This window comes from Lineus longissimus, chromosome 14 (assembly GCF_910592395.1).
Source record: "Lineus longissimus chromosome 14, tnLinLong1.2, whole genome shotgun sequence".
Taxonomy (NCBI): domain Eukaryota; kingdom Metazoa; phylum Nemertea; class Pilidiophora; order Heteronemertea; family Lineidae; genus Lineus; species Lineus longissimus.
The window spans coordinates 1,171,496-1,199,075 of NC_088321.1; the positions used below are offsets into that span (position 1 = coordinate 1,171,496).

Sequence of the window (27,580 nt, forward strand, 5' to 3'; positions counted from 1 at the left end):
TGCTCCGTTTTCTGTCTCGTCAATGAAATTGTTGTGAGACCAGTCGCTGGGCGTCTATAATGACGTTTCAAGTGCGGTACTGTCATAAACTTTTAAGACACGTCATCCACATATCACAAAAAGTGGCAGTGAATTCTTCCGTCAGGCCCAACCACACTCTACATCCGACTTCCGACCTCCGACCATTCCCGGACAGAATTCCCTGCCAAATCTTGTTTTGCTTGGAGTCAAGCAGAGGTTGTTGAATGCATTGGCAATTAATAATATTCAAGTGGTATGCCTGTGTGTACACGATGCATCCAAATGACACCAGGCCTGAATCAGTATAAGAGGCAGGTGTCTTTAAGTGTCCTTGACTAAATACTGCATTTCATGTACCCTGTGTATTAATGTTAGCAAGTTCCATTGAATATTAAAGGCCGTCGCCGTTTAATATGTAAAGAGCAAGCTCTAGTGAACTCACACAACTGTATGTCCTAGCAGACGATTTTTAAATACATAATGTCCCACACCCGCACTTCAGTGGCGCCGGTGTGAATAAATCTACTTGTGTGAATGGTCAATGGCTCATGACGTCATGAAAAAGTTGCGTCACTGGGATTCACGTCCGACGTCGTAACTGTGGCTGCGGTGCGTCAAGAATGCAGGATCGGCCAACGCGCGGCCTATATGGAATGCGAGAAAACTGTACCGGAACCAGTATTGTCATGGGTCTGCACAAATTATTTCAGATTTGATGGACATGATGGATATATGAATTTTGTTTACACTTTACATACAGTGTAAACATACGTAACCATTACACTCACTACGTTGTGTGAGTTAATATGTAAAGTCAAGAACTTAGTGAGCCCCCCTTTAGGTCGGGGGAGCTCCCCCGAACCCCCCTACGAGCATATGTTAAGTGCAAGCTCTAACAACTACAGCTGTTACAATGGGGGGACACCCCCCAAACCCCCCTCCGTCGACATAGGTTTTTACCAGTGCGTTGGGGGGAAGCTCCCCCCAAACCCCCCCCGGTGGACAGTCAACTAGCCCTTCTGTGTCATACTGCTGGAGGGGGGGGGTGCGATGGGACCATCCATATAGTTCCTTCCGACACATTTTTGTTTTGGTAATGTAATACATTGTGATTGACCTTATTCACGGGAATCGGGCGTTTCCAGTGATATACGACACAAATGGGTTGTCCTCATGCATTCACTTTCGAAACGCATTTTAAAATAGATGTTACGTCCTGTTAATGGGGCACGTCATCATCGCGTACATTTGGGAAAAACTCCCTAACGAGACCGGAGCAGACGGCTGAAAGTAGTTTAGTTATTGGCCGCTAGGGTACAGAATGTACGTCGCTCACCCGAATTTTTCACGCAACTATAGCTAAATAGAGCTAGTTCTAGTTTGTGATTCAATTTGATACTTCAGATTTGGGCAGTAGACCAATATAACTTAGTCGTCAGTGTGGTTTTAAGCTGGAAAAACGTATTTGTTTTTCTTAAAGTGCCTTTTTTGGACGGGTGTGTGCGATTGTTTTGTTTTTATCTCACGTGACCTCGATCATGTCGACACAAAATTGAAATAAACCACCCTTTTCTGTCATTATTTAGGACGGATATTTCTCTGATAAAAATATTAATATAATTGGCCAATTTCTTAGGCATATGATGTAGCGAATTCCCATGAAGATTTAAATTAATTTCAACCAATGGGATAGCAACCACCACCGGAAGATCGCGGAGAAATCGGTAAACTCAACGGAGTTAATTCAGAAAAATACCAAAAAAAATTGTTTGTAGGATATACAATATTTACTCTCTTTATTTCTCATCAAATCAGTATATACTCCCACACACACGTGTATCTTAAGAGCCCCTCCTAAAGGGGGGCTTATAAAAATTTGTAATTGAATTTGAAAATTTCCATAGCGTAAATATGTAGTTGGTATACACTTCGACACTGCCGTTGTGTAAACAGACATACACATATATAACATAGACCCCCATATAACAGTTCTTATTGGGGTCAATCTAAACAGTCATACAAACTTTGTATAGACATATATTCTAATACAGAACATTTACCCGGACGCAACACCTTTCGTGGGGGTTGATAGCCTAAAGAGGCGAAAAAAGGAGCGAAAGCCTTTTGCTTTTTGCATTACCTAGTACATGTGCTGCTCCATTGTTTCAGGGTGCTTCGTGGACTAGCCCCTGGCTACTTCAATCTCCCACTTGCAGAGGCCACTCACCACACGAGGTCGTCAGTACCCTCTATGAAGTTGCTGCCAAACGAACAAGGACCTCGTTTGGCGACAGGGCTTTCTCTGCCTGCGCTCCATCTCTTTGGAATCAACTCCCATCTTATATTCAGGATGCTTCGGATGTCCTTAAATTCAAATGTCAGTTAAAGACCTGGCTGTACGCGAGGCACTTTGAGGGGGCAGCGCCTTGAGCACGATTTGTTCGGTGGAAAGGCGCCCCACACAAAGTTTATAATGTAATGTAATGTACATAGTACATGTATGATAAGTATGTTCTTAAACAGTAACGATACTGCAAATAAATTATTCAACTTGGTTTCAAAATGCTTATTTCGCACTAATCAAATCAATACAGAAAGTTAACTGCGCTGTGTTGAAATACACGAATGGTTTTGAAATAATTTGATATATGATGCTATAATGAAACATATGGATAGGAAGTCGCAATTATATTTATTCAGTTTGCTTGGCCTGCCATGCCCGAGTGACTATAATATGCTATGTTTAAAACAAGTAGGCCTACATTCATGAGCATTGGAAGGCAATTTCACGGGTGGGTAATTGTTCTTTCTTTCCAAGAAAAAGGCCTACCAGGTTTTAAAACGGCAGTCACCTCATTTTGAAGGAGTTCTGATTGGTGATTTTGGATTTCAGGTTCCAGCCAAAATGGTGGTACCCATTGCCAACCAGACCCTTTGCAATGACGTCACGATGTCGGCCATGTTGGGGGCCAGATATAACGTGATGACGTCGGCTTTCTTCTTTTCAGGACTTCGCGTCAGGACTCGCGCAAAGCGTCACAACATAGCGCCGCGCTCGTGACCGCACTGTTCGCGGCCATCTTGTGGGGCATTGTGACGCATATTGCAAAGCGTCTATAGTGAAAGGTACAAGGGGGACCTCTGCAAAATGCTTTCAGTTATAGCTCAGTTTATTTTCCTTGGGATACTCGGCAACAGCTGATTATAAGTACAAAGCGTGTCTAGGGTTACATAAAATATTTGATTTATTTCACAAAGTGCAATCGAAAATCAAGATTTTTTTTCTTAATAGCCCGTCAACACATAGATTGTTTCAATTGAGATTGGAGGGAAGCATTTGTACTTCGAGACGCAAATAGTTTCATGGTCGATATCAGTATTGTGTTTGCGAACAGTTTGAGCCCCAAGCGATGAGGACAAAACGTTTAGGAATGGACTGCTGCAAGTCAAAAGTATCATTGGATGTTATTTGCTACGTTCTCACAATGAACACCAACAAATCGAGCAGCTGAATTTGGCCCCTATTGATGTCAGTACGTGCTTCGCAAAAAAAGCTCTGGAAAGAAAATGTCCAGGCGGATAACAAATTGTCTTTGGGTTTTCCGATGAAAAATCGCACATCTAGGTTTTTCGTGAAAGTCGCGAAAGAAGACGCCGGCGAAAATTGATATCACTCGGTGAGTACGTCATCATGCTGGCCCGGGAGATGAGATGTACTTGCGGTGCATCCCAAATACCACCAACATCTCCAATCAACCTCATTTCTTTGATGGCCTGACGCAATTATCGGTATAAAGATGAGATGCAACGCTGCTCATGAATAACAGAAGGGTTTAGGAAATTGGTCATACGTGCAAATATTAAGGTTATAATGTCGTACAATCATAGCCTTGGCGTGCATTGATATGTATATTTCCATCCATCTGTGTCTCCATAGAAGGGCTCTATAGACGCTTTGCAATATGCGACACAATGCCCCCCAAGATGGCCGCGAACAGTGCGGTCACGAGCGCCACGCTATGTTGTGACGCTTTGCGCAAGTCCTGACGCGAAGTCCTGAAAAGAAGAAAGCCGACGTCATCACGTTATATCTGGCCCCCAACATGGCCGACATCGTGACGTCATCACGTTATATCTGGCCCCCAACATGGCCGACATCGTGACGTCATCACGTTATATCTGGCCCCAAACATCGCCGACATCGTGACGTCATCACGTTATATCTGGCCCCAACATGGCCGACATCGTGACGTCATTGCAAAGGGTCTATTATTGTAACTTGCCCGATGGTCACTGTATACACTCCCGAGTTAGACCATTCGTCATATTTTTCCTTCTTCCTTTAGCAGCGGAACGAGATGAATCCACTTCATCGGGAGTGTTGCTCAATGTAAAACTGATTGAAAATACGGTTTTGTGGACTTGATCCAAAGTAAACACCAAAACTCCAGCAGACTTAATTAAATTCCCATAAAAAGTTGATTACAGTTTCCACGGAATCAAAGTAAATATAATCGCGAGGATTGCTATTGAATATTTTTATTGGATTTCTATTCCAGAATAAATAATAAAAGGATAATGGATTTTAAAGCGAACTTCGTGCGTGCAACACAATAAATACCCTCCCTCAATCGGTATCAAAGCAATATGATGCGTCATCGAGTCATACGTGAGTTGTCCGCATGTTTGTCAGGCCGTAGCTCGCGGGCCGATCTTCGCCGGACTTATAAATGGCTCAGTACACAATTAAATCTGCTATGGGGTCCGTGTACATACATTGTCGTGATTTAAACAAAAAACAATGCTGCGATTTTCATCAAACTTTGCAGAAGTGTAGCCCAATATCTTGTCAATGTCATAAGTGAATTTTAGAAAGTTCCAATGATTCTAAATTGTTTTATTAGCGTTTTCGTGAGACATGGCAGTATACACCTTTACAGAAATGGGGCGCTGAGTGTCCGAAATAGTGATGTCATAAGGGGTAACTTGGCCTTATGGTGGAGGGACAAAGGAGATAGTCATGGTTGACCAACACACTTGAATGCCTTTAATGACGGACAAGGGGGAAAAGTTAGTTCCAATGCAAGCCACCAATTTCGGGAAGCATGTATATGACACGACGCGGGGACGTGTTTACTGCCTGAGAGAGAATATCTTTCCGACTCCGTAAAATCTAGAAAGTGAGTTCCTATTTCAAAAGCGACCACGGTACCGCTGAAAAGTTGATTGTGATCTCAGTCCAGCAGGTATTGAGAAGATGTTAAAAGGAGGCCGGAACTTTGGTGGTGCGTAATGGATTTTAACGTCGATTGATACGAGTTTCAACGCCAGTGTATTTGAAGCCTAGAAATTAACTGAACACGTGTGTCTATGATAGCGAGGCATTAATGGTTGCGTTGATAGTTCCCGGAGGGGCTGTGTGGAATATAATAAGGTCGTAGCTTGCCTCAGGGACAAATGTAATGGCAGGAGTCGATATTCCTGTATACAAATACAATATGTGTACATCGCAAGTACATTGCGTGTACCAAGATTATCATAGATAATTTTTGTACAGAATTTCACGCACAGCGAGCTTTGGGTGATCGTTATTATACATTTTGCCTGTTTCCAATGATTCTAACACTTGTTATGGCGAATGTTGTGATTAGATCTGGACCCGGTTGCTCAAAATAAGTGTTGTCGCTAACGCTGGCGTTAGATCTAACGGCTGAACTGAAGGAGATATGATAACGCCAGGTGAAGTCAGCGTTAGTGGCAGCGTTTGTTTTGAACAACTCCAGTCAATTAAAATGATGCAAATTAAAGCAGTTTGCGAAAATATTGAATTCTGTTCGTTTTGTTGTCTCAAAACATGCCAAAGGACTGATGATGACACCAGTGACATTCATACGTCATCGTTTTATGTGTTTGAGAGTTTGAGAATTGTTTTTGGAACGCTAGAAGATAGATCGTTTTTTCTCCTTCTTGAAAAGTCATAGTCCAGCTGTCTATTGTTTGGTAACAACACCGACAGATGTTACAGGACAATTAATTGTTTGTATATTTCGATGACATTTTGCTCATAAAGTTTGTACAATGAAAATTGTACTATGGTTTACGCTTTGAATATAAAATAGGTCTCGTTCCCAGCATCACGACAATGACTGACTGCGGGTGGTTACGAGGTTGAACAAATAACGTCATTATGATCGGTATTTGGCAAGAGCAGGTTTTTCTCCCTCAGGTCGCAATTTGCAAATCTCCATTTTGATGGCAAATTAGTGCTTCTTCCTTCCCGCTCGTTAGCAATAAAATGAGGCTGATTACCGCATTCTGATTGGTTGTGGAGTCTGAGCTCTCTTTTGTTGGGAGGCGATTTGATAGGCTTTTGGGACTGTAAACAGTTTGTGGCAGTCGTTTGTCAGTTGATACACTGTGTGTTTATTTGCAGGGTTGTGTATAAAAGATGGAATTAGCTCGATGAATCAGATGTCCTCTTGCTGGAGCGTCTTTCCTTGACTTGGTTAAGGTCTTGTGTACAATGTGGAATTTACTGGAACGAACAGGTTATTGCTTCCTGTCGGTTTGGTGTAACATGTTTAAGGAATTGATGCAGATATGGAAGGTTGTGAGTTGTCTCCGAAAGGGTGGAGCTAAAATGTTGGCCGAGGTTTGGGGCGAAACGACGGATCCACCCGAGCTGTGTTTGGTTAGACAACAAAAACCGATAGGTATCAACTTCTATTTATGACCATCTTTTCAGGCATTCTCTCCATCCACCCACTGTCATAAAGGACCAGTGTGGGCGTGGGATTAAGGTCAAGGGTACTCCTACTCGCCACGAGGCGCCGCCACGCGTACAGCCATGCTATCGTTGATCTAAATACTTTTCGATAGTATACATGCTTCCCGAAATTGGTGGCTTGCATTGGAACTAACTTTTTCCCCCTTGTCCGTCATTAAAGGCATTCAAGTGTGTTGGCCAACCATGACTATCTCCTTTGTCCCTCCACCATAAGGCCTAGTTTCCCCTTATGACATCACTATTTCGGACACTCAGCGCCCCATTTCTGGAAAGGTGTATAGCCAGCTGGTTTAAGGGCATGGGTTATAAAATCCAAGTCACTCTGTGGTGTCCGTCCAAATGCGATGTTCATGCAAGTTGAATGATTTTTCAATGATTCTGTTTGTAGAAGTCACGGCCCTGCTGGAAGATATTTTTGCACGGACTCCTCTCCATCATGAAGTCTTCTCATGACCGAGAGCACCTCCGTCATATTGGCGGTCATCACTTGTTATTGTCAGTAGTCTCGCTAGCTACAGCGCTTCACAAACACACTACGCAGCTCTCTCTGCGTCTATAATTGGCAATGAATCTCCAATGATGAATGTAACCTCACGATAAGAAACATGTCAACTTCCGTAACTAGTAACCATTGTATGTTGAGTGACAGACGATTCGAGCTTGTGATAGCCGCTTTAATCATGAATCTCGGGGGTGAAGATATATTGTGATATGGGCTTTTAATAGCCCTTGTATTGCGACTTCACAATACCCCTGCAGACTTTTAACACGTTGTACCACACTTTTGTCACTGTTCATGTAATCGAGAGTAGAATTGACGGCTTTTCTTGCTTCACTGCAACAAAATCTCTGTACCACATCACGTCGCTATGAAAATTCTCCACAGAAATTATCTTCAAACCTCCATTATCATAACCACTACCACACGTTCACAACCTCATTATTTCAAAAACCAAATATCCCATTCGGATTAATATCTCCTCAGAGAATCTCGCGAGATTATGTAAAAAATCGAACGCTCACTTGCTGTGACATAAAATCGTTAGTTTGGTTCTTACATCGGGACGCACGCCAGTAGCAGCTGACAGGAGAGTTAGGAATTAGATAAGGACGCAAGGAAATAACGCTATACTCCATTTTACGAGAAATGGCACTGCCAGCTTCGCAGTAAAAGCCTGCATTGTGTTAATTTGCCTAACATCTCGCAGTTAAAAGAAATCCTGCCTAATTCTCGCGGTCTGTTGTCTTAAAACAAGGTCCGGTCCATTGTTCCAATGCTCGCACCTACATGTGGGCCTAACTTCCCATTGTTCCAATGCTCGCACCTACATGTGGGCCTAACTTCCCATTGTTCCAATGCTCGCACCTACATGTGGGCCTAACTTCCCATTGTTCCAATGCTCGCACCTACATGTGGGCCTAACTTCCCATTGTTCCAATGCTCGCACCTACGTGGGGGCCTAACTTCCCATTCTCCCAATGCCTCCTCAACAAGTTCAATCTTGTTAATATCGACCCCCACGGAGCATCTTCATGTGAGTCGATGTGCTTTAACCGATGCAAACCAACATCCTTGCATATTCAATTGAAGGTTCGTTTGAAGAGAACTGTGATGATAAACTGGATGGTGTTTTCGGCATCCCAATGAGGCGTGCGACATGAAAGACACATTTCTTACACTTCGCTTGACTGAAAAATACCTTTGAAGTTCTGTGGTGGTCCGTGATTTATCGGAGCCTGCCGACGTGGCCATTTCGGAGGAAGAACAACTTCGTTGATACAGGGTGTCAGAAAAAACAATTGGTTAATTCATCAGCATGTTTCAGGGTAAAATTAAATCCTTTCCAAGAAAATGTGATACCAGAACAAAATATTTCAGCTATTTTTTGTCGTAAGTCTTTAAGACAAGTGGCTTAATCCTTCATGAAAGATATAGTAGAACACCTTTTCTATAGGGGGACACTATTCGTGTTACACCAGGTTGCGTTGATCACCATCATCATCATAATCAATGCTGCGTGGTAACAAGACCTAGGCCTTGCCTGGCCTTTATTTCATACCATGTGACGGACTGTTTGTCCAGAAGAATTTGTATGACGTCATATGGTTGAGGTCTCCGCCGTGTTTATGATACGCCAATAACGATCTCGCGTACATTGACGAGTTTCTCGGCATTTCTTCAGCGCGAAGAGTAAAAGCTGCATTCCCCTACCCTCACCATTGGCAACGGTTGCCAAGTGATACTTGAAACGTGTACAAGCGTGCATTTGGTCTCCACCGGTTTTGGATGCAAATAAAGCGCCATCCTCTCATTGGGAGATTAAAAAAAGCTGATCTCACAACGGAGTTGTTTTATCATTGGCGTCTAGTCTCGATTTCCGTCTTTCATTCATTCAAGCCATTAAAGCTGAAATGATTAATGCCTACCGATGCCAAGACCTTTGCAACCGAATCCGTGATGTTTTCATCGAATCGATTTGATATGTGATTTTACGTTTCTGCTGTGTTTTTGTTATAACTTGTAAAGCCACACGTCAACAGTAATATTACACAAAAACTGTTTGAATCTTTGGTTAAAAAAAACACAAATAACGACCAGTTGGAAACAGCAAATAACACACAACACGTACAGTATATAATAATAATAATAATAGCTTTATTCACATAAACTAATAGTTTGTAGTGATTACAGAGAAAATTTCAACACAAAAATTACATATATATCTATATTTCGCTGGTGCGTATTTCCTTTTGCCGTTTTTTTGCGAATTGCAAATATTTTGCGGCATAGAATAATGTTCAAAGTGTACGAATATTTATACTAAAGGAGTTTCTCCGATCATCAGTTGGAATCCTGCCGGTGTGTGACAGCAATTATTGGAATTATTGTCAACAATAATATTACACAAAATCTGTTTGAAGCTTTGGTTCAAAAAAACACAAATAATAACTAGTTGGAAACATCAAATTACACACAACACGTACAGTATATAGATGATATAGGGTCTATTTCACAAAAGCATATTTCACAAACACATATTTTCGCAAACAAATTTACATTAGCGTTAACTCTTTCGAACATCTTAGAAAGGGGACATCGTCCTGAAATCGAAAGTTACTAGATGTTTGGTTCGGATTTGCCAGTGATGTTACATCATTATCCATTCACTCCACATACGATACTAACCCCCCCCCCTAACTAGATCTACCTCTAGTAGCGGTGGACTCATTAGACATGCTTAGATGTAAGTTATTTTGCTCCTTGAGCCCCAGCCCTGATCCATTGTCAAAGCCCGCTAACGCCTTGGCTTTAGTTCCCGCTTTTCTGCTGCCATACCATAGGGTTATCAGCGCAAATGGATGACATCGACCCCCACGAAACAACTCCCATGAGGGCCCATAGCCTTCAACCGCCAAGAGCAAATAAAGTCATGGAAATCTGACGTGGTAAAGTATGATAACCTTTAGACGATCCCCGCATAAAAAAACACACACCCAGTCATAAAAATTACATGTGACAATACGCCAGCTCAGCTAAAACGCCCAGATATATAATTGATAATTGGGTAGTAAAGTATTATTACAGTGTACTGATGATGTGTGTCAATTATAATTATTCGGGCGTTGCCTTTTTTCTGCCTTCAAGTTAAAGGTAACACCTACATTACTGAAGCTTTAGTTCGCTGGTGCGTATTTCCTTTTGCCATTTTTTTGCTAATTGCAAATATTTTGCGGCATAGAATAATGTTCAAAGTGTACCAATATTTATACTAAAGGAGTTTCTCCGATCATCAGTTGGAATCCTGCCGGTGTGCAAGGGATAGTAGTCCTAGGGCTGATAGTCCGTGTAACAATAGCCTGCATTGCTAAATGTTTTGGTTAGGGTTAGCGGTACAATAGATCATGCTGCTTAATTGGTCAAATACAATGCTACCGGACTATGACTCCAGGGGGACTATATCCGCTGTCACACCGGGATGTCGCAGCAATCATGAGAACCACAACAATGAATAATTTCTTTACTGTTTTGAGTATTTAACTTCATCATTACAAATTCCTCTACTGCAAGTGCGTCGATCGCAAGTCCCCTTTCGCATGTTCTGACGACGTTCAACAACCCTCGGCTCGCCGCATCCGCCTCTCGTTCACATGTTTCACACGCGCGGCCCAGAATCATATATGTTGCATCTTACTCCAGCATCTGCGAGGCTCTTCTAAACCTATAAGCCCGTTAAGGGAACCTGTACATCTTTTTAGTAATGCCAAAATTAGACGTAAGCCTAGATCCACAACGATATCCCCCCTCTATTTCATTACACCTTCCATCCCCGTAGAGCTTTGAACGATTAAAAACACATTCACATGTCCCGCAGGTGCATATCCCCTTCTGACGACATTCTGCCTCTCTGGTAAAATTTGGCCACTTGAATTCCTCTTCACACGTTTCACACACACATGGCCCACCTGCACCACATATAGGCCCTGGATCCCGAAAGCCGCCAATCTCACAATCAAGCTTCCTCGGATAAAATCTCACGGCCTTCCCACGAAGTTCGCTGAAAGTTTGTTGATAGTTTGCCCTGTCCATCTTATAAGCAGGATGGGCTTCCTGCAACTTGTCTAGCTTTTGCTTGAACACTACCAGCTGTTCGATGTAGGTCGAATGTAGCTCTGCCTGCTCGCTCAGGAGCTGATCCGCTGCAGCGGCAACATCAGCAGATGCCTTCTGTAACTCTGGCATTGCCTCCAACCGTTTCTCCATCACTCTCACAACCTCATGGTCGGCCCTAACTTGTTTCTTCAAAACCTCCTTATTCTTCAGGATCTCCTCAATACACTTCTCAGCGTGGTCTTCAATCGACTTGATCAACACGTCCTCCATTTCTTGTGCAGATGCTTTCAATTCCTTCAGTTCTTTTTCATCGGACCTCAACATCTCCAACCATTTCTTTTGATATTCCATTCCGATTCTAACTTCATCAAATTCCACGAAAACAGCCTCGTTGATCGTTTCAATTTCATGTCCAACATGTTCTATAGACATGCAAACATGGCAGATGTTCTCTGAACATGAAGCACAAACAAGCTCGAGTGGTTCATCATGGATGGTACATCGGTCATTCCTTGACCGTCCAATGACGGTTACTACGTGTTTCTGAGTAGCTTTATTTAGTCTATGCGCGATTGAGCAGTTCACACACAGTGGCAGCTGCTTGCACTTGATACAGACGTGGGTAGCTCTAACTGGCTCGCCGTTGAAGTGGCAGATTTTACAGTTGGTACCCGTCTTCTTCAGATTCTTTGTCGCGAGTTCTGGTGCCCCGGTTCCGTCAGGTTGTCCCTCCTTACCGGGACCACCAGTACTGTTGACTCCTTGGCCACCATACCCTTCTATCACACACTGGGGGCAAGCGAAGTCAGGCGACGACAGACAGTTTTCACAGTAGAAATGCTGGCACGTGTCCACCTAAAAAGATCCAAGGCATTGATAAAATCAGTATCCTAAAACCGTCTGAAAACTATGATCGTGTTTTTGTTTATGTACGGTGTATTTTCAGTACAAAACAAGTAGCTAAAAATGAAGTGTTTAAGATAACAACTGACGTACAACGAATATGAGTGGCATCTACATGTACGAGCGTGTTTTGGCGCTATTAAGGTGATTGCCCATCACGTTGAATCGTGAACCGAAACTTTGTGTGCCAGTCCAAGCAAGCGATCCGAACCAATTGGTATTGGGAACAATTTTTTATTGAAAAGATGTTGCCAGTTTCTCATGTTTAGTCCCCTTCAACACCACCCCCCCCCCCCCCCCCCCCCCCCCCATTCGTAGGAGGCTGGGAAAGACTTCTTCCGCTCATGCAGTGCCATTTCATAAAGGTGTTGGTTCCTCAACATCGTATCAACAATGGCAAAATCATCCTTACTTTTTTGACAGCTGGAGCTTCTAGACACACCACACACGTCTTCTCTTTTGTCTCGGAAGTTGCCATGTTGAATCAGGGCCTTGGAACCTGGAACGAGTCAACAAATCACGCAGGGTCTCCCAACTATGACAGCACTTACCAAATGCATAGCCGTCTCCACGAGTATAAAAGGGTGAACCTGGAGATAGGTTATGTTGGTTTTCTTGTCGTGGTAATCAAGAAAAACGCCGCCACATAAGACCCGATCAGACGACTTGTAACGAGTACATCATTGAGACCACATCCGATTGGAATCGGGGTGGATCCGATAGAATCCGAATGCAGTTTTTGGGTGCACGTCTGAACGGCCCTATGCCCAATAGGCTAGGGCCTATGACCATCACAACCGACGCTTGAGCTTGGCTGATAGTAACTTTACTTTCTTGATATTGAAAATGTGAAGTATATAGTGCTACTTACCTTCATACCAGACGATGTAAAAGAGTTTGAAGGAGATTTTTGAATGTATCGAAAGAAGTCTCAGACATGCACTACCGCCTGGGTCTTTCAACGAATGTGTGCCAGTTCTTGTTTGGTGTGTGTCATCTGGTATAAAGTAGTCTATCCGTGGTTCGGCGAACCCGATGTGAGGAAACTGACCTAGTTTCTCATTCAATCGATATCAGAGAGGTTAAGGTTTTGATCCGAGACCGAGAATTGACAATACAAGCATGATTTTGTACATCCACACCAAGACACATTTCTTTAGATAAAATTATAAATTGTGTAGGTCAATTTAGTATAATGCTCATGAACTTTTTGTCATGGTTTTGCTTTAGACAATGTTAGAATATACGCGTAGGTTTGCTAACTACTGGCCGGCACGTAAAAAAACTTGTCGAGGGACGTTGCAGGTGTTTTATGCTTGTGTCAATCTTTTTTTCTATAATTTTGTTTTGCATTCGATAGACTCAATGACCTGCTAACTAACCTGAACTAACCCGATGCTTTCAAAAATATTCCAGCCTCGTAGACGCTGCTGTCCAAAATTTGTCAATGGCGGCACGCTTATCAAGGGATATAGTTTTGAACAGCAATTATATTCTCGCATCGCATTGCGCGGCCTTCACATTCTACGTATGATCCGCATCTGTTACATCGTGTGTCGTGATCGCATTGGAATTTACAAGCGCAACGTCCTTTCTTGTTGATCCGCGCGCGATTAAACACACACCCACATGTCCCGCAGGTACACGTTCCTTTCTGACGACATTCATCAACTCGAGACGAGTCAGCCTTCCGTTCACACGTTTCACATACACATGGACCACCATCATTACACCTTGGCACGGCATACAGGTCTTCGAAGCCTCCAATATTGCAATTAGGCATCCTCGGATAAAATCTAATGGAATTCTCCCGAAGTTCCTTGAAAGCTCGTTGATACTTTTTCTTGTTCAACTCATAAGCATGGTGGCCTTCCTTCAACTCATCCAACTGCGTCTTCAGACCTATCAACTTCTTTACGAAAGTCGAATGTAGCTCTGCCTGCTCGTTCAGGAGCTGATCTGCTGCAGCGACAACATCAGCAGATGCCTTCTGTAACTCTGACATTGCCTCCAACCAGTTCTCCATCACTCTCACAACCTCACAATCAGCCTTAACTTGCGTTTTTAAAACCTCCTTCTTCTTCATGATCTCCTTAATACACTTCTCAGCGTGGTCTTCAATCGACTTGATCAACACGTCCTCAATTTCTTGTGCAATTGCTTTCGATGCCTGCAGTTCTTTGTCATCGGACTTTAACACATCCAACCATTCCTCTTCAATCTCCAAAGCACTCCTGACCTTTTCCACCTCGGTGTTGACCACGTCATTGAAAGTTTCGACATCATGGTCCACGTGATCTAACGAAACACACACATGACAGACAATTAGGGAGCACGTGGTACAGAACAGCGTGAGAGGCTCGTTATGGGCATCACACAGAACCTCTTGCTTGTTAAAGGTGTAAACCAGACAAGTCACAACATGGTTCTTTGTAAATTTATTCTTTCGATGCGCCAGAGAGCACTCTAAACACAACGGCATGTTCCTACATTCTCTGCACACGTTTACAGCTTTAACTGTCGTCCCTCTGTGATGGCAGAGCTTACAAATCGCAGCTACGAGAGGGGCATTGTTACAGTCCCCAGCGGTGGGCTTTTCGGATTCTCCTCTGGCAGCCAGCTCCTTTTTAGAACGGCCTGATTCTAGGTTGTCATTTACACACTGTGGGCAGGAAAAGTTGGGCGAAGATAGACAGTTTTCGCAGTAGGAATGCTGGCACGTGTCAACCTGAAATAGCCAAGAATGGTCATTTCTTCAACTGCGTATCAGGACCGAGCTAAAAGTGAATATGGTAAAGTGTTGTCAAATGAAAGTTGTTATACCATTGCTACTTGCTCCTAATGAGAACACAACTTCTCATGAGTGAAGTCATTGGCATAATCTTGGGTTTCGTTCGGTTCTTTTAATCAGCTACGGTTCGTAATCCAAGTATTGCTCTTGGTGCGGAACCCGTTTCCTGCTCATGTATCACATTGTTTTACTTTGGTGCCTTGCGACAGTCGTGAATCCAAGAATCTGCGGACTGTGTACCAATCCAAGTCAAACATTTGAGCAAGTTCACCGGTGGGGAATTAACTTTCGATATCTGTTATAAGTTTTATCTGTCGACGTTCAGTCTCTCATTTTTATGGGCAGTGCTGAAGCTGTGATGTTTGACCAGCACATATCTAAGTGGAAGACTGTGTTCCAGGCAGTGGGCTCTTTAAGAGTGATCCTACATCTACACCTACTTGCAGGTGTGTCCACTATTTCTGGGCCGTGGCAGTAGGACTTTGGAATCCCAGCTGAAGGGAGCAGTTTGAAGAATACAGCTACATGTACTATCCGACTCATTATGTTGTTAGTGTTTGGTTGAAAAGCTTGAAGTAAATTAGGAGTGGATTTAGAAGATACTGCCTCATAGCCCAGTGGTCAACACTGCTGGCTACCACGCAATAGGGCCCGGGTTCGATCCCGGGAAGAACCCAGGATTGTATTTCTGGATGAACCGGCGTGGCTTTCAAGGAACTAAAATTCCTGGCTCTTCACAACACGTACACTAACGTATGAAATAGTCGAGGGTCTGTCGGATGAGACTAAAAGCCGTGGTCCCTTGTACCTGAGTGTCTATGCCAGGGCAAGTAAAAGATCCCACATAGGTGGACAGTAGCCTATAGTGGACTCCATACCTCCGGCAAAAATCCAATAGGGTTACGACGCCGGTAATGATGATGAATGATGATGAAAAAGCTTCAGTTCAACAAAGTACATTATTTCATACCTTTCTGACATCAGGCGCCTCCAAGCATATCATGCACAAGTCTCGCTTGGTATCGGAAGCTGCCATGTTGAATCAGATGGTTCGGACCTGGAAAAATAAAGCAGTTTGATTAGGGAATGACATGCATGTGGCCCTGGGAATCATTTATTTCTAATTATGCTATAAGACATAACTAGTAGGAGGCATTTTCCGACTTCTTTTAAAATTGTTTCCCGAACTTTTTCCTGATTTATCCGACAAAAGTCCGACATTGTCCGACCTTTTGTCCGACCCATTGTCCGACCTTTTCCTGAAAAACATATGAAAAATACCAGGGCTTCCCAAAACACGACAATAGATATCAAGGGCCTGTGTTGAATGGGTCTCTTGTGTTGCAATTCATGGTTAACCAACCTTATTACTAGATGAACACAACGTTTTTTTAGTTGGAAGACACCAAGAACACAATTTTTTAAATTTTATTGAAAACCTTTATCCATTCCCAGGACATGCCAGCTCGGCATGTTGGAAAGTCTGCCCGATTCAATTTCTCGGCAATCCGGGTAATTTTCTCCAGGATGTGCATCCGTGTTTACACCAAACACAACACAAACATGGCCAACTTACAGTGCATACACCTAACAATAGGCTGCATGTACATGGCATTCACATCAAACGCCTTAGCCTAACATTATAGACTTTACTCTGGCATTTTGAAGTGTGTATAGTGATGATGCCTCTTACCTTTACAAGTAACTGCAATTACTATAGTATGGACGCGATTCTTCTCCGCCGTAGATTTCATCGAAAGTGATAGAGAAACGCTTACAACATTCCTTCCTCGCAGTAAGTCCATCAGACATGCGTTAGTGCCGACGAACGGGCTACCGGGAAACTGGCCTAATTTCCCGGCCTAACATTCCAATTGATAATCGTTGTCCTCAATACATTGACATCAACTTTTCTCAGCTGTGCAAGTTTTTCGCAACCAGTTTTGTCACCGGCGTTGATTTAACTCGACGTTAAGTCTCAGAGCTTAACTGAAGGAGATAACGCGAAGTCAGGTTAACGCCAGCGTTTTTAGAGGCAGATGTGTTTCCAACAACCCTGCCCTGGACTCTGTTGTTCAAAACAGGTCTTGTCACTAAACGCCGGTAAATCTCCTTCTGCCAGTATATAGCCTCTCCTCTATCAAGACTCTTGCAGTACCTCTTCGTGGTGGCCCATAGAAACTGGACACCTTGCGGCTCCAGGCTGAATCTGCTAGGGATCTCAGAGGAGGCTGGGCCCCCAGAGGTGAAGTGTGCAGGCCCACTGGCATGTGGATACGCCCTGGCGCTCACCAACCCACCCCCAGCTACTCAGGCAAAAGTCTCCGTCCACGGATTGCTGATGGTGATTAATCATGAACGTTCCGTCCATGGGCCATCCACGGATCAGCTATCCGTGGATGGGCGTCCGTGGGTGGAACGTCCATGGGCCGTCAGTGGATAGTTGATGGGAGACCAGTTGTTAAACGTTGTTTGCGATAATCATGAACTATCCATCCATGGGCTCCATGGATGGAACGTTCATGGGCCATCAGCTATCCGTGGACGGAAACTTTTGCCTTTTGCCATAATGGGTCAAATAGTTTGCCGAAGACGGATGCACTTGGCCAGGATTCCTGGCGCATAACTGCAGTGCAACGCAATTTACACCAAAATGACAAAATGACTGACTAAACGCAGGCTTTATAAATCTGAAGGTGATAACGCTTTGTTAAGTCAGCTCCAGCAGAATGTGTTTTTAACAACCATGCACTGATCTCTACGGATACCGGGACAATAAAACTAGATGAAGGGGGACGTGTTCCATTTATTCATTCGTACTTTTATTCAGCATTTAATACAATAATGTACATATATACTGCAGTTGATTAAATACAAAGTTAGAATTTTCAAACAAGTTGAAGGTTCTTGAGTACGGTATTCCTTTAAATTCTAATATTCACCTTTCAACAGGCAGCGTTCCCTTGAGAACGATTTAGAGAGCTTTTTCATTGGAAGATTGGGCATGGTTGTCATACAGCGGAACTTTGAACAACCGGGTCCAGCTCCTCTCATTTCACTGAGGCTTGTTGGTGGCTTGTTGGCATATCTCACAGACGCATGCACCACCATTCTTGCATGACGGGCCGGGGTCTTTGAATCCCCCAATGTCCAGATTCGGTTTTCGAGGGAAGAACTTGGGGGCCTTTTCACAAAGACTCTCGAATTCCTTCTGGTATTCCCTCTTGTCCAACCAGTACCCGGGATGATTCCCTTTCAAATGGTCAAGCTCTTTCAGTAGAGCTTTCAACTTCTCGACATACGTGGGTTGAAGTTCGGCTCCGTCGTTCAGGAGGTACTCCCCGCTACCTTTCCTCTCCTCGGACACCCTGAGTAGTTCGGGCATCGCTTCGACACGCTTGGTCAACACGCCTATGACTGCGAAGTCAGACTTCAGTTGCCTCTTCAGTGTTTCCTTATTCTTCAGGATTTCGTCAATGCATTCCTCTGCGTGGTCCTCAATCAGCTTGATCAGATAGTCTTCCATCTTCACGGCAGTTTCCTTCGATTTCACTAGCATCTTCTCATCGTTTTTGAGCTGTCGAAACCTCTTCTCTTCGTACTCAAGCGCCCGTCTCATTTCCTCAACTTTCACGTGGATGACGTCATTGAGTGCCTCAATGACGTGTTCGGCATGTCCCATTGACAGACATACGTGACACAGAAACTTCGAACAAGTCGCGCAGAAAGTGTCAAGACTTTCTTTATGATCATCACACAAGGCGTCTCTCCTCCTCTTCAGGACACCCAAGGGTGCAATGACGTGATCCTTTGTGGCCTTATTCGCGCGATGGCCATCGATGCAGTTGACACAGAGGGGAAGCCGCTGACATTCTTCGCAGGCTTTTATCGCTTTGACCACATTCCCTTGGTAGTGACACAGCTTGCAGTTGCCTTCCAAGAATGGCCCCATCACCTTGATCTGGTCAACTACATGTACAACAGGATTCGGGGATGTCATATCGAAACCGTCAACTTTAGTGTTTTCTTTGTCGTCCCCATCCGCCACAGACTTCCCTAGTAGGACTCTATCTGCCTCGTTTTCCTTGATTTCCTCGTTTTCGTCTACCGGCTTAACCTCGCAAGCAGGGCATATGAGAGCCTCGGCGTTGGCCTCCGGGTTGTGAGAGGTCAGGCAGCCTTCACAGAAAGAGTGTTGACATATTTCCACCTGTAAATACCAATGAATGTGTGATAGTGCCCGTGGTATCGTTGTTGATGATCTATCCGTTCACAGGACCCACACTCATAAAAAATGGGTCATGAGCTTTTGAAAATAACGTTTCAGAACAAAAATTTAGATTGTCCTCATCAACAGTTACGTGACTCGGGGGCAGAGGTAGCACAGTGGCCTCATGATCAAGAGGTCGTGGGTTCGACTACCGGACGTGTCACTGGTTGATTCCGCCACTGGTTGAGTTCAAGTTAGCGCCTTCTGGTTGCTCATTCTAAATCCCTGATTGACTTCTGTGGAGACCTTGGTATAAAAGGTATCGCAAAGCCGCTTTCAGGGAGACCCGGAAAAGCGCTATACAAGAACTTAATCTCTTCTTAATTATTATGACTCATGTGGCTATTATAATTACAACGAACGGGACTAACAGTACGGCAGTAATGTGCTCACCTTCGTCACTGCTGGGGTCTCAAGACACATTATACACATTTCCTGTTTAGCCTCGGGAGCTGCCGTGCTGTTGTCGTTGATGACCTTGACCTCGGGAACTACCGTGTCGTTCTCTGTAACTTCGGGTACAGCCATGCCATTCTCGTTAACCTCTGGAGTCGCCATACTGAATCGCGCCTTTTTGCTCCGATTCCTGAAGTGAGCAACACGCGGCATTTAGTGGACAAGTTTAGTTACAAACGGGGAGAATTTTACATCGACTTTTGACCGACCTTCACATCGACTTTTACTCTAGGTTTTACACTGAATTTTACACTGAATTTTACACTGAATTTTTACACTGAATTTTACACTGCATTTTTACACTGAATTTTTACACCGACTTTTTACACCGACTTTTTACACCGACTTTTTACACTGAATTTTACACTGAATTTTTACACTGAATTTTACACTGCATTTTTACACTGAATTTTTACACTGAATTTTTACACCAACTTTTTACACTGACTTTTTACACCGACTTTTTACACTGAATTTTTACACTGAATTTTACACTGCATTTTTACACTGAATTTTTACACTGAAGTTTACACTGCATTTTTACACTGAATTTTTACACTGAATTTTTACACCAACTTTTTACACTGACTTTTTACACCGACTTTTTACACCGACTTTTTACACCGACTTTTTACACTGAATTTTTACACTGAATTTTACACTGCATTTTTACACTGAATTTTTACACTGAATTTTTACACTGACTTTTTACACCGACTTTTTACACCGACTTTTTACACTGAATTTTTACACTGACTTTTACACCGACTTTTTACACTGACTTTTTACACCGATTTTCTACACCGACTTTTTAAACTGACTTTTACACCGGATTCTACGTACATCAACCTTTACACCTGCTTCCTAAATATTGACTTTCCCCTACTGGATAAGACCAGTTAAAGCTGGATGAAAATTCTAAAAAAGAGTACTCATTAGGCAATATCGGTCTTAGAATAAGGAACTTACCCCATGGACCGGCGTACCATCGACTATAAAATTTAGTGGTTGATGCATACACGTGTCAATTCCGGATGTGACAGCTACGAATCCCCCACTGCCGGGAAAACACATCTCATCGTTAGTCATGTTATTAGATACATGTACATGTACATGCCAATTGCTAGGTCACTACCTTATCTATAGTGTCGATAAGTGTTCTTCATGCAGATATGGTTTTTTGGTGAATCACAATGCAGGGAATGTGTTCCCATTTTGTACAATTGGTCTAGTCATATGTTCACAGCTATTATGCGTATCAATAATACCTCATAACAAATATCATTCAGTGAAAAATTAATGTTCGTTCAAGTTGTTGGCTGGCCTACTACATGAAGTATACAAGTACTGCTCGGGCAGATCGAACCATATTTCTGTCCCGTCTTTTTTAGTTGAGAATGATTGTTGACATCAGACTTTACGGTGATGTGACGTGAGGGTTCACGCCTCCACGCAGCGTCTCGTCAAAACATCGACCCGCACAAAGATGATCGGTGCACGGAGGGGTTCCATTCCGGATGGCAATCGGAATGCATGATGTTTTAGTCAGAATTTGAATTCGACCACTCTATGACGAATTCGATTATTGGAATGATTACTATGCAATGGATGGTGACTGGGCAGCCGACAGCTTGGTAATAATAGGGAGTTTCCGCATCGCTTACAATTACGATTACGATTACGATCAAAACCGGCATGAACCAGAAATTTTGTTTCCGCATTCACACCAACGATTTGGTGTACTGTAGTATAGGCCCTATACTCTGCTCTCATGCTCTGGGTGCACTTTTCTCGGCGCTAAAACATGATCAAAATCGCCGTTGATCAAATTAAATGCAGTTCCTATGTTTGACAGATATGTTCTAAAGTATTCTTCAATGAATATTTCACCTTGAATTTGATATGTAGCGTGGAAAATAGACTTCTCGCTAATCCATGTAATCGTTTTTGGACTTACGAAGATCAGCCGGAATCCTCGTAAGAACGAGACGAAAGTACCATCGACGATTTCGCCGGGGATGACGTAGCACCAAAAATCGATGACGTCAAACACAAATCGTAATCGTAATCGTAATCGTAATCGTAGCGATGCGGAAACTCGCTGATAACCTCAATAATGCCATTGGACATTTAACCTTAGTCTAATGTTAACATGCAAAGGTTAACTCATGTGACAGCATGTCGCCATCGGCTCGTATCCAGAGTACGAACAGAGAAGGCAATACTCGTACAGCCGTAGCAGCCATTTATCTCAATCTTTCCTCGTTCAACGGCTAATATATCACCATTACATGATTTAAGCAAGAGCAATTACAATGCCCCGGGAGAGCAAATGCGTTGACGTTTTCTGTTCAAGGATTGAGGCATTGGTTGGGGCAGCGGTAGCGCAGTGGAAGAGAGTCGGCCTCATGATAAGATGGTCGTGAGTTCGACTCCCGGCCGAGTCACTGCTTAGTTCCCCTACTGGTAGAGTTCAAATGAGCACCTTCTGGTTGCTCCTTGATACCCCTGATTGATTTCTGTGGAGACCGGGGTAATAATATTATATCCCAAAGCGCTTTGAGCGAGAACTATAGTGTCACGGAATTGCGCTATATAAAAGACTCATTATTATTATTGGTTGTCTCAACAAAACCGCGAGGTTGGAGCTTAAATGTAGTCCAAAACCGAAGCGCAGCGAAATACACGATCTATTAACTTTAAGCAAAGCCCGCTCGCACCTAGGCCTAAATGACTTCTTGTCTAGCCCAAGACACGGTCTATTGTCTTAAACAAAGCTCGCTCGCACCCAGGCCTAAATGACTTCTGGTCTAGCCCAATACACGGTCTATTATCTTTAAACAAAGCCCGCTCGCACCCAGGCCTAAATGACTTCAGGTCTAGCCCAAGACACGGTCTATTGACTTTAAGCAAAGCCCGCTCGCACCTAGGCCTAAATTCCTAAAGACTTATTAGCAAAAAATTGATAACATCGACCCCCTGATACACTTACACGGGGGTCGATAGGCTTTGCCATGTGTAGTGGTGGCATCATTCCTACTAGCCCAGGCTAGCAGGGAATTTTCCTTTAGCTCAGTCGGTAGAGTGATGGCTTTATGAGCGAGAGGTCCCGGGTTCAATCTCCGGTTGGACCTTGATGTTTTTCCACTGTTACATTTGGCGCCCAACATGGTAAAAGGGTACTAATAATTTGTTTAGATGCTGGTGTGTCTTTGGACAATTCATTAACCCTTTGTATCACGGAAGAACCCGGTTGTGAGGACACAACTTTCCCGAACAGGGGGAGTATGTAGTGGTGGCATCATTCCTACTAGCCAGGGCTAGAGGGAAATTCCCTTTTGCTCAGTCGGTAGAGTGATGGCCTTATAAGCGAGCGGTCCCGGTTTAGAAGTTTAAATGTCCTGGGATAGAATGTCCGGGAAACAATGGATTCTATTATGCGCTTTAATTTCTGAGCTATTGGCGGTCATGGCCTCTATAGAACCAGATAGCGGAATACAATAGTGCCGGACACTTTTTCCAGGGGGACATTTTCTTCTTTTACACCGGGTTCAATCCCCGGTTGGACCTTGATGTTTTTCCTCTGTTACACAGATATAGACTTTTTACAGCTTTAACGCCCTTAACCACACGCGACAGATAAGTGACAACTGCTAATGTCGTTGTTATCCACGCGAGGTTTCGTTCAGTATCACAAGTTGTCTTCAATATCATCCGACTAAAACTGGAACTGACGCTTTCTTCTCATTTTTCTTTTTTCATGATCTCCTCACCACGTGGCGTGTATTTACAAAAAAGGTAAGTGACCAATCACGTTCAGTCTCCGATTTGCCTCCTCAACGATGCCCGCACGTCATTTCATGTCTTTAGTTTCGAATTGATTGCATGTTTCAAGCTGTACAATTTTGTTGAAAGGCAATGCACACTCGTTGTCTTGACAGGATGTGAAATGCACTACACTTGCCTTCGCAAACATCTCAATCACAAGACACCATAGATCATGCTAATCCGTCGCCATGGGTTTGAAAAGGCATCAACGGTTGCCTAGCAATGGGAAGGCGACGTGGTGTTCCGGTGTAATATTCTAGTAGGTTCTTGGTCGTTATTGAATGTATGCGGTGCAGCTGGTGTACATTGGCCTACGTGATGCCACAATGGTTAAGTGTGTCCATGCGAATGATACGTCTGCTCTGTAGCCTACCACTCATCCCAGCCTTATTTTATGCCTCGAGACCCACGTTTAAGCACAGTAACTAAACACATAGGTCCACGAAAAAATATCTGTAGCGCCCCTGGCGGCTTTTGCTGACATCGCGCGCCAAGCATAATTCATTTCTCTCGACAAATTTCAATGCAACGAAAGGTTCAAACGTGATTAATGTCCATTGTCAGCTTAATTCTGGCCTTTGATTTTAACCTGGCAAGATGTACCACACCAAGTCACTGTGGCGCCCCTAACGGCTGTTGGAGACATTTATTGTCAAAAACATCATTCATTTCTACCTGGTATAACTTGCGAGTTTATCTTCACGAGACCTATAGGGCCTGGCCTTTGAGCTCGAGTTGACAAACGTGGTACATACGATAAAGATGCAGTACTCGCTTTGTAATCAGAGTGCTATATATAGCCGAGATCAAAAGATGCATCGCGACACAAGATATCACAGAATAGAACATACATTGTGTTTGTGGGCGTCGTCGAATTCGCGGAACGGAACGGAAAGAAAGGAATACGATGGAACATAATAGAAACATGCCTTAAACTTTTGCAAATACGTCTTCTTGGTTGAAGGAAGATGTAGCGCAGATAATGACATGGTTTCTCTGGAGAGGGCGCCAGAGATATACATCCGTAAGTTGGCATAAAGTGTCGGTGTATACAAGTATTGTCCACAATGTCAGTGATAAATGAATGAATGTCAGTGCTGCCCTCTATACAGTAGCTCTATATTATCACTAATAGTGTCGTTCTGCATTATCTCCAGCGGATACTATCTCAAATTGGAAATTTTTTTGGATGTAAAGCCTGATTTTATTACGTTCCATCATATTCCGTTCATTCCGTTCGTTCCGTCAATTCAACGAGGCCGTGTTTGTGTATGTGTCTATTGGAAAGGATGCTGAAGTGATGCTTTGTGTTGGTGTGGAATTATTGTGTGACTGACTACAGAAGGGGGTTGATAAGGAAAGTGATATTCTGGGCAATGTGGATTTTACGGAACCTAGAAAACAAGGAATCCGAAGGAATGCCAATGTTTTGGTCTGTAATTGATTTTGTGTTTCTATTCTAATAATACCACAGTTTCCACAGTGGCCGTGGTCCCACCAACTTGACCGAAGATTTTAGCGCTATTTTTATCTTACCGGGCTACGGCATGTTACGTCTTAGTCTGTCAATGCCTATATTGTCCCTTTAACATGGATGGAAACCTCAAACCTGACCTAAACGCCAGACAGCTGCAGGCGCCTTAAGAAACTATAATTTTCTCCAAACATGTTAATTTAAAAAAATCCATTAAACGTCAATCATCATAACCAGCAGCTTACGCTGTCAACATGGTTATTGATTAACTGAATTATGTGGCTCGGATGATTAGACAAGGGGGGGGGGGATATTTGTAATCGGCATGCGGTTACGTTCTCATTCTGAAGATAAGCATACAGTGAGGCTTTACTATTGAGATCCAGCAGATACATCTGTCGAAACCAGAAAATGACATCTTCCCCAGGGCGCCACTTGGCTGAACTTGGCTGAATGATATGAATAGACAGTCGAATCAATACCCGTCAGGATGCGCAGATATTGTTTCGGTGAGCCAACGATTTCCGATCTCGCCCGAGGGCGTTATCGGAAAACCTCGGAGATTTGCGGCTGAGTATAGCAACAAATGTCATGACAATCATCAACATTGCGCAGTGGGTCTTCCTTCGGGTCGATAGGGCAGGCTCGTGGTGAATATCACGGTAGCCCCGCAGATGATCACTTGGAGAATTGAGCCAGTTCGAAATGGCAAATACGCTGTCAAGGACTTGGAGCACGCGAAGAAATGGAATTCTGGGTCCGTTAGCCCTATCATAGTAAGGGACAAAACGGACGTTAGCTCGACTACTGAGCATTATTTCCTTCGGTAGCGCTCATTTACGAAACAGCGTTAGAAGTTAGCGTCAACGTAAGTCAAGGTTTGTCCTCAGTGAGACTCGATAAATCAATGGAGAGTAGCACTGTTTACAATGTATAATGCACTGCGCCTCGATTTGGAGGCGGTGAGCATGGCTTGAGTTGGTGCAACTCTTCATGGTTCAGTTGTATGAGGCGTTTTAGAACAGAAATAGAAACTGGACATTAGGAACATTGGTCGTTTCGCCAAACAATGCAAATTGGTTGGAGTTGTTTCGTCGCTCAAAATTGCCGTCTTGGTTTTCGTTAACACTTGAGCGCCACGCCACGCTCGCGGTAGGGGAACCAATGCGTCTCGTTCGGTATCAATTCCGTAATCTTTGCGAACTGAAGCTTTTACGGAAGAAAACAGTCTACAAATAGCAAAATCAATAGACCTTAAACTCTTTAAAACCCAAGGCTGCACTTTTCAATTCAGATCAAACGTATTCACACCGTTATTTCTCGCCCGACGCCTTCAAGCGTTCCATTCGCCGATATTTCCAATCTAAGAATATCGCATTTCCCGGAGCTCTTTCGACGGATTAAGAAAGCTTAGTCAAATTGATTATTTTCATCAATACTGGATCCAATGTTTAAAAACAAAATTAAGAAAACCCTGTCTACCGTTTAACCCGAGTTGTTTCGCTGTGTTTCTTTCAGGATTCGGTGGAAGGGGCCAAAGTCGAAGAGAGTTTTCAGTATGGTTTGTGAGGACAACTCGTTAAATTTTAGGTGTGATAAAATTGAAAGTTACACAACACTGTTTGGTCCCTTGATCTCTCCTAAAATCGAGACCATCTAGTGTTTTTCATATCGTTCTGGCCAAAAGGTACCAATCTTGTTGAACTCAGATATTTGACCAGATCACATTTACCAAACGATAGTGGTGCAGCACAACACTTGATTATCCGTAGGGCAGGCCTAACCAGAGTCTTTCAAGACTCTGGCCTTCCCTATGCTACTTCACGTTGTCAACTAAGGCTGGTCAACTATGACACTGGCTGCCCAGGAAAACTGTTTGTGATCACACTGTTCAGTTTAGTCGCAAGAGGTCTGCCCAGATCTATCTGTGAAACACTAGCAGAGGTAAAAATTCGCCCAAAAAGTTCGGCCAAAGCGCCTCCGGTAACGGACTACACTTTAGATCCCTGCCTTTTTCGATGCGCTGTAAATTCCTTAATTCAGACCATAACGATCGAATTCTCGAGTGCTTGAAATAACTCCTTCAAAATGTCAATTTTTCGCTACTTAAAGACATCTCATCGGCTTAAAGTCCATAGCGGAAAGTCGAAAATTGCCAAATTGCCATGAGATTGGGATAAAAACTGATTTGATGAAATTGACAACAAGGTAATTCCTAATCCTTTCAGTTAGGTCCACCTGCGATATGTATATTGTCAGCTTTAAAATATCTATTTGGTTCGATATGTCTCAATCTGGAAATTTCATTTTTGATCGTTCGGGATACTGGTAGAGCCAAGGGGTGTAATTTCAGGTGCAATTTCGTGGAGGTAGTGGTGAGGTCCAATGAATCAGGGAGAGATCTCAGTACTATCAGATTCGCCAGTTGAAACTATGAC

At 43.4% G+C, this 27,580-nt stretch overlaps 4 protein-coding genes across 7 annotated transcripts in view; 1 reads left to right on the forward strand and 3 right to left on the reverse strand.

The window, feature by feature from the left end:
* The window catches only part of LOC135498636 (potassium voltage-gated channel subfamily H member 7-like), a 158,347-nt gene that overhangs the window by 81,230 nt on the left and 49,537 nt on the right, over window positions 1-27,580 (forward strand). The window lies entirely within an intron of this gene.
* On the reverse strand, window positions 9,451-13,309 carry LOC135498940 (E3 ubiquitin-protein ligase TRIM17-like). Its single transcript, XM_064789473.1, has 3 exons — window positions 13,195-13,309; window positions 12,736-12,822; window positions 9,451-12,275 (listed from the first exon to the last, which is right to left on the reverse strand). The coding sequence occupies exons 2-3, from the start codon at window positions 12,799-12,801 to the stop codon at window positions 11,040-11,042; spliced, it is 1,302 nt and encodes a 433-aa protein (XP_064645543.1). The 5' UTR covers window positions 12,802-12,822; window positions 13,195-13,309; the 3' UTR covers window positions 9,451-11,039.
* On the reverse strand, window positions 13,786-16,933 carry LOC135498939 (E3 ubiquitin-protein ligase TRIM56-like). Its single transcript, XM_064789472.1, has 3 exons — window positions 16,808-16,933; window positions 16,085-16,171; window positions 13,786-15,051 (listed from the first exon to the last, which is right to left on the reverse strand). The coding sequence occupies exons 2-3, from the start codon at window positions 16,148-16,150 to the stop codon at window positions 13,786-13,788; spliced, it is 1,332 nt and encodes a 443-aa protein (XP_064645542.1). The 5' UTR covers window positions 16,151-16,171; window positions 16,808-16,933.
* On the reverse strand, window positions 17,933-20,992 carry LOC135498868 (tripartite motif-containing protein 42-like). Its single transcript, XM_064789367.1, has 3 exons — window positions 20,810-20,992; window positions 19,778-19,970; window positions 17,933-19,324 (listed from the first exon to the last, which is right to left on the reverse strand). The coding sequence occupies exons 1-3, from the start codon at window positions 20,827-20,829 to the stop codon at window positions 18,170-18,172; spliced, it is 1,368 nt and encodes a 455-aa protein (XP_064645437.1). The 5' UTR covers window positions 20,830-20,992; the 3' UTR covers window positions 17,933-18,169.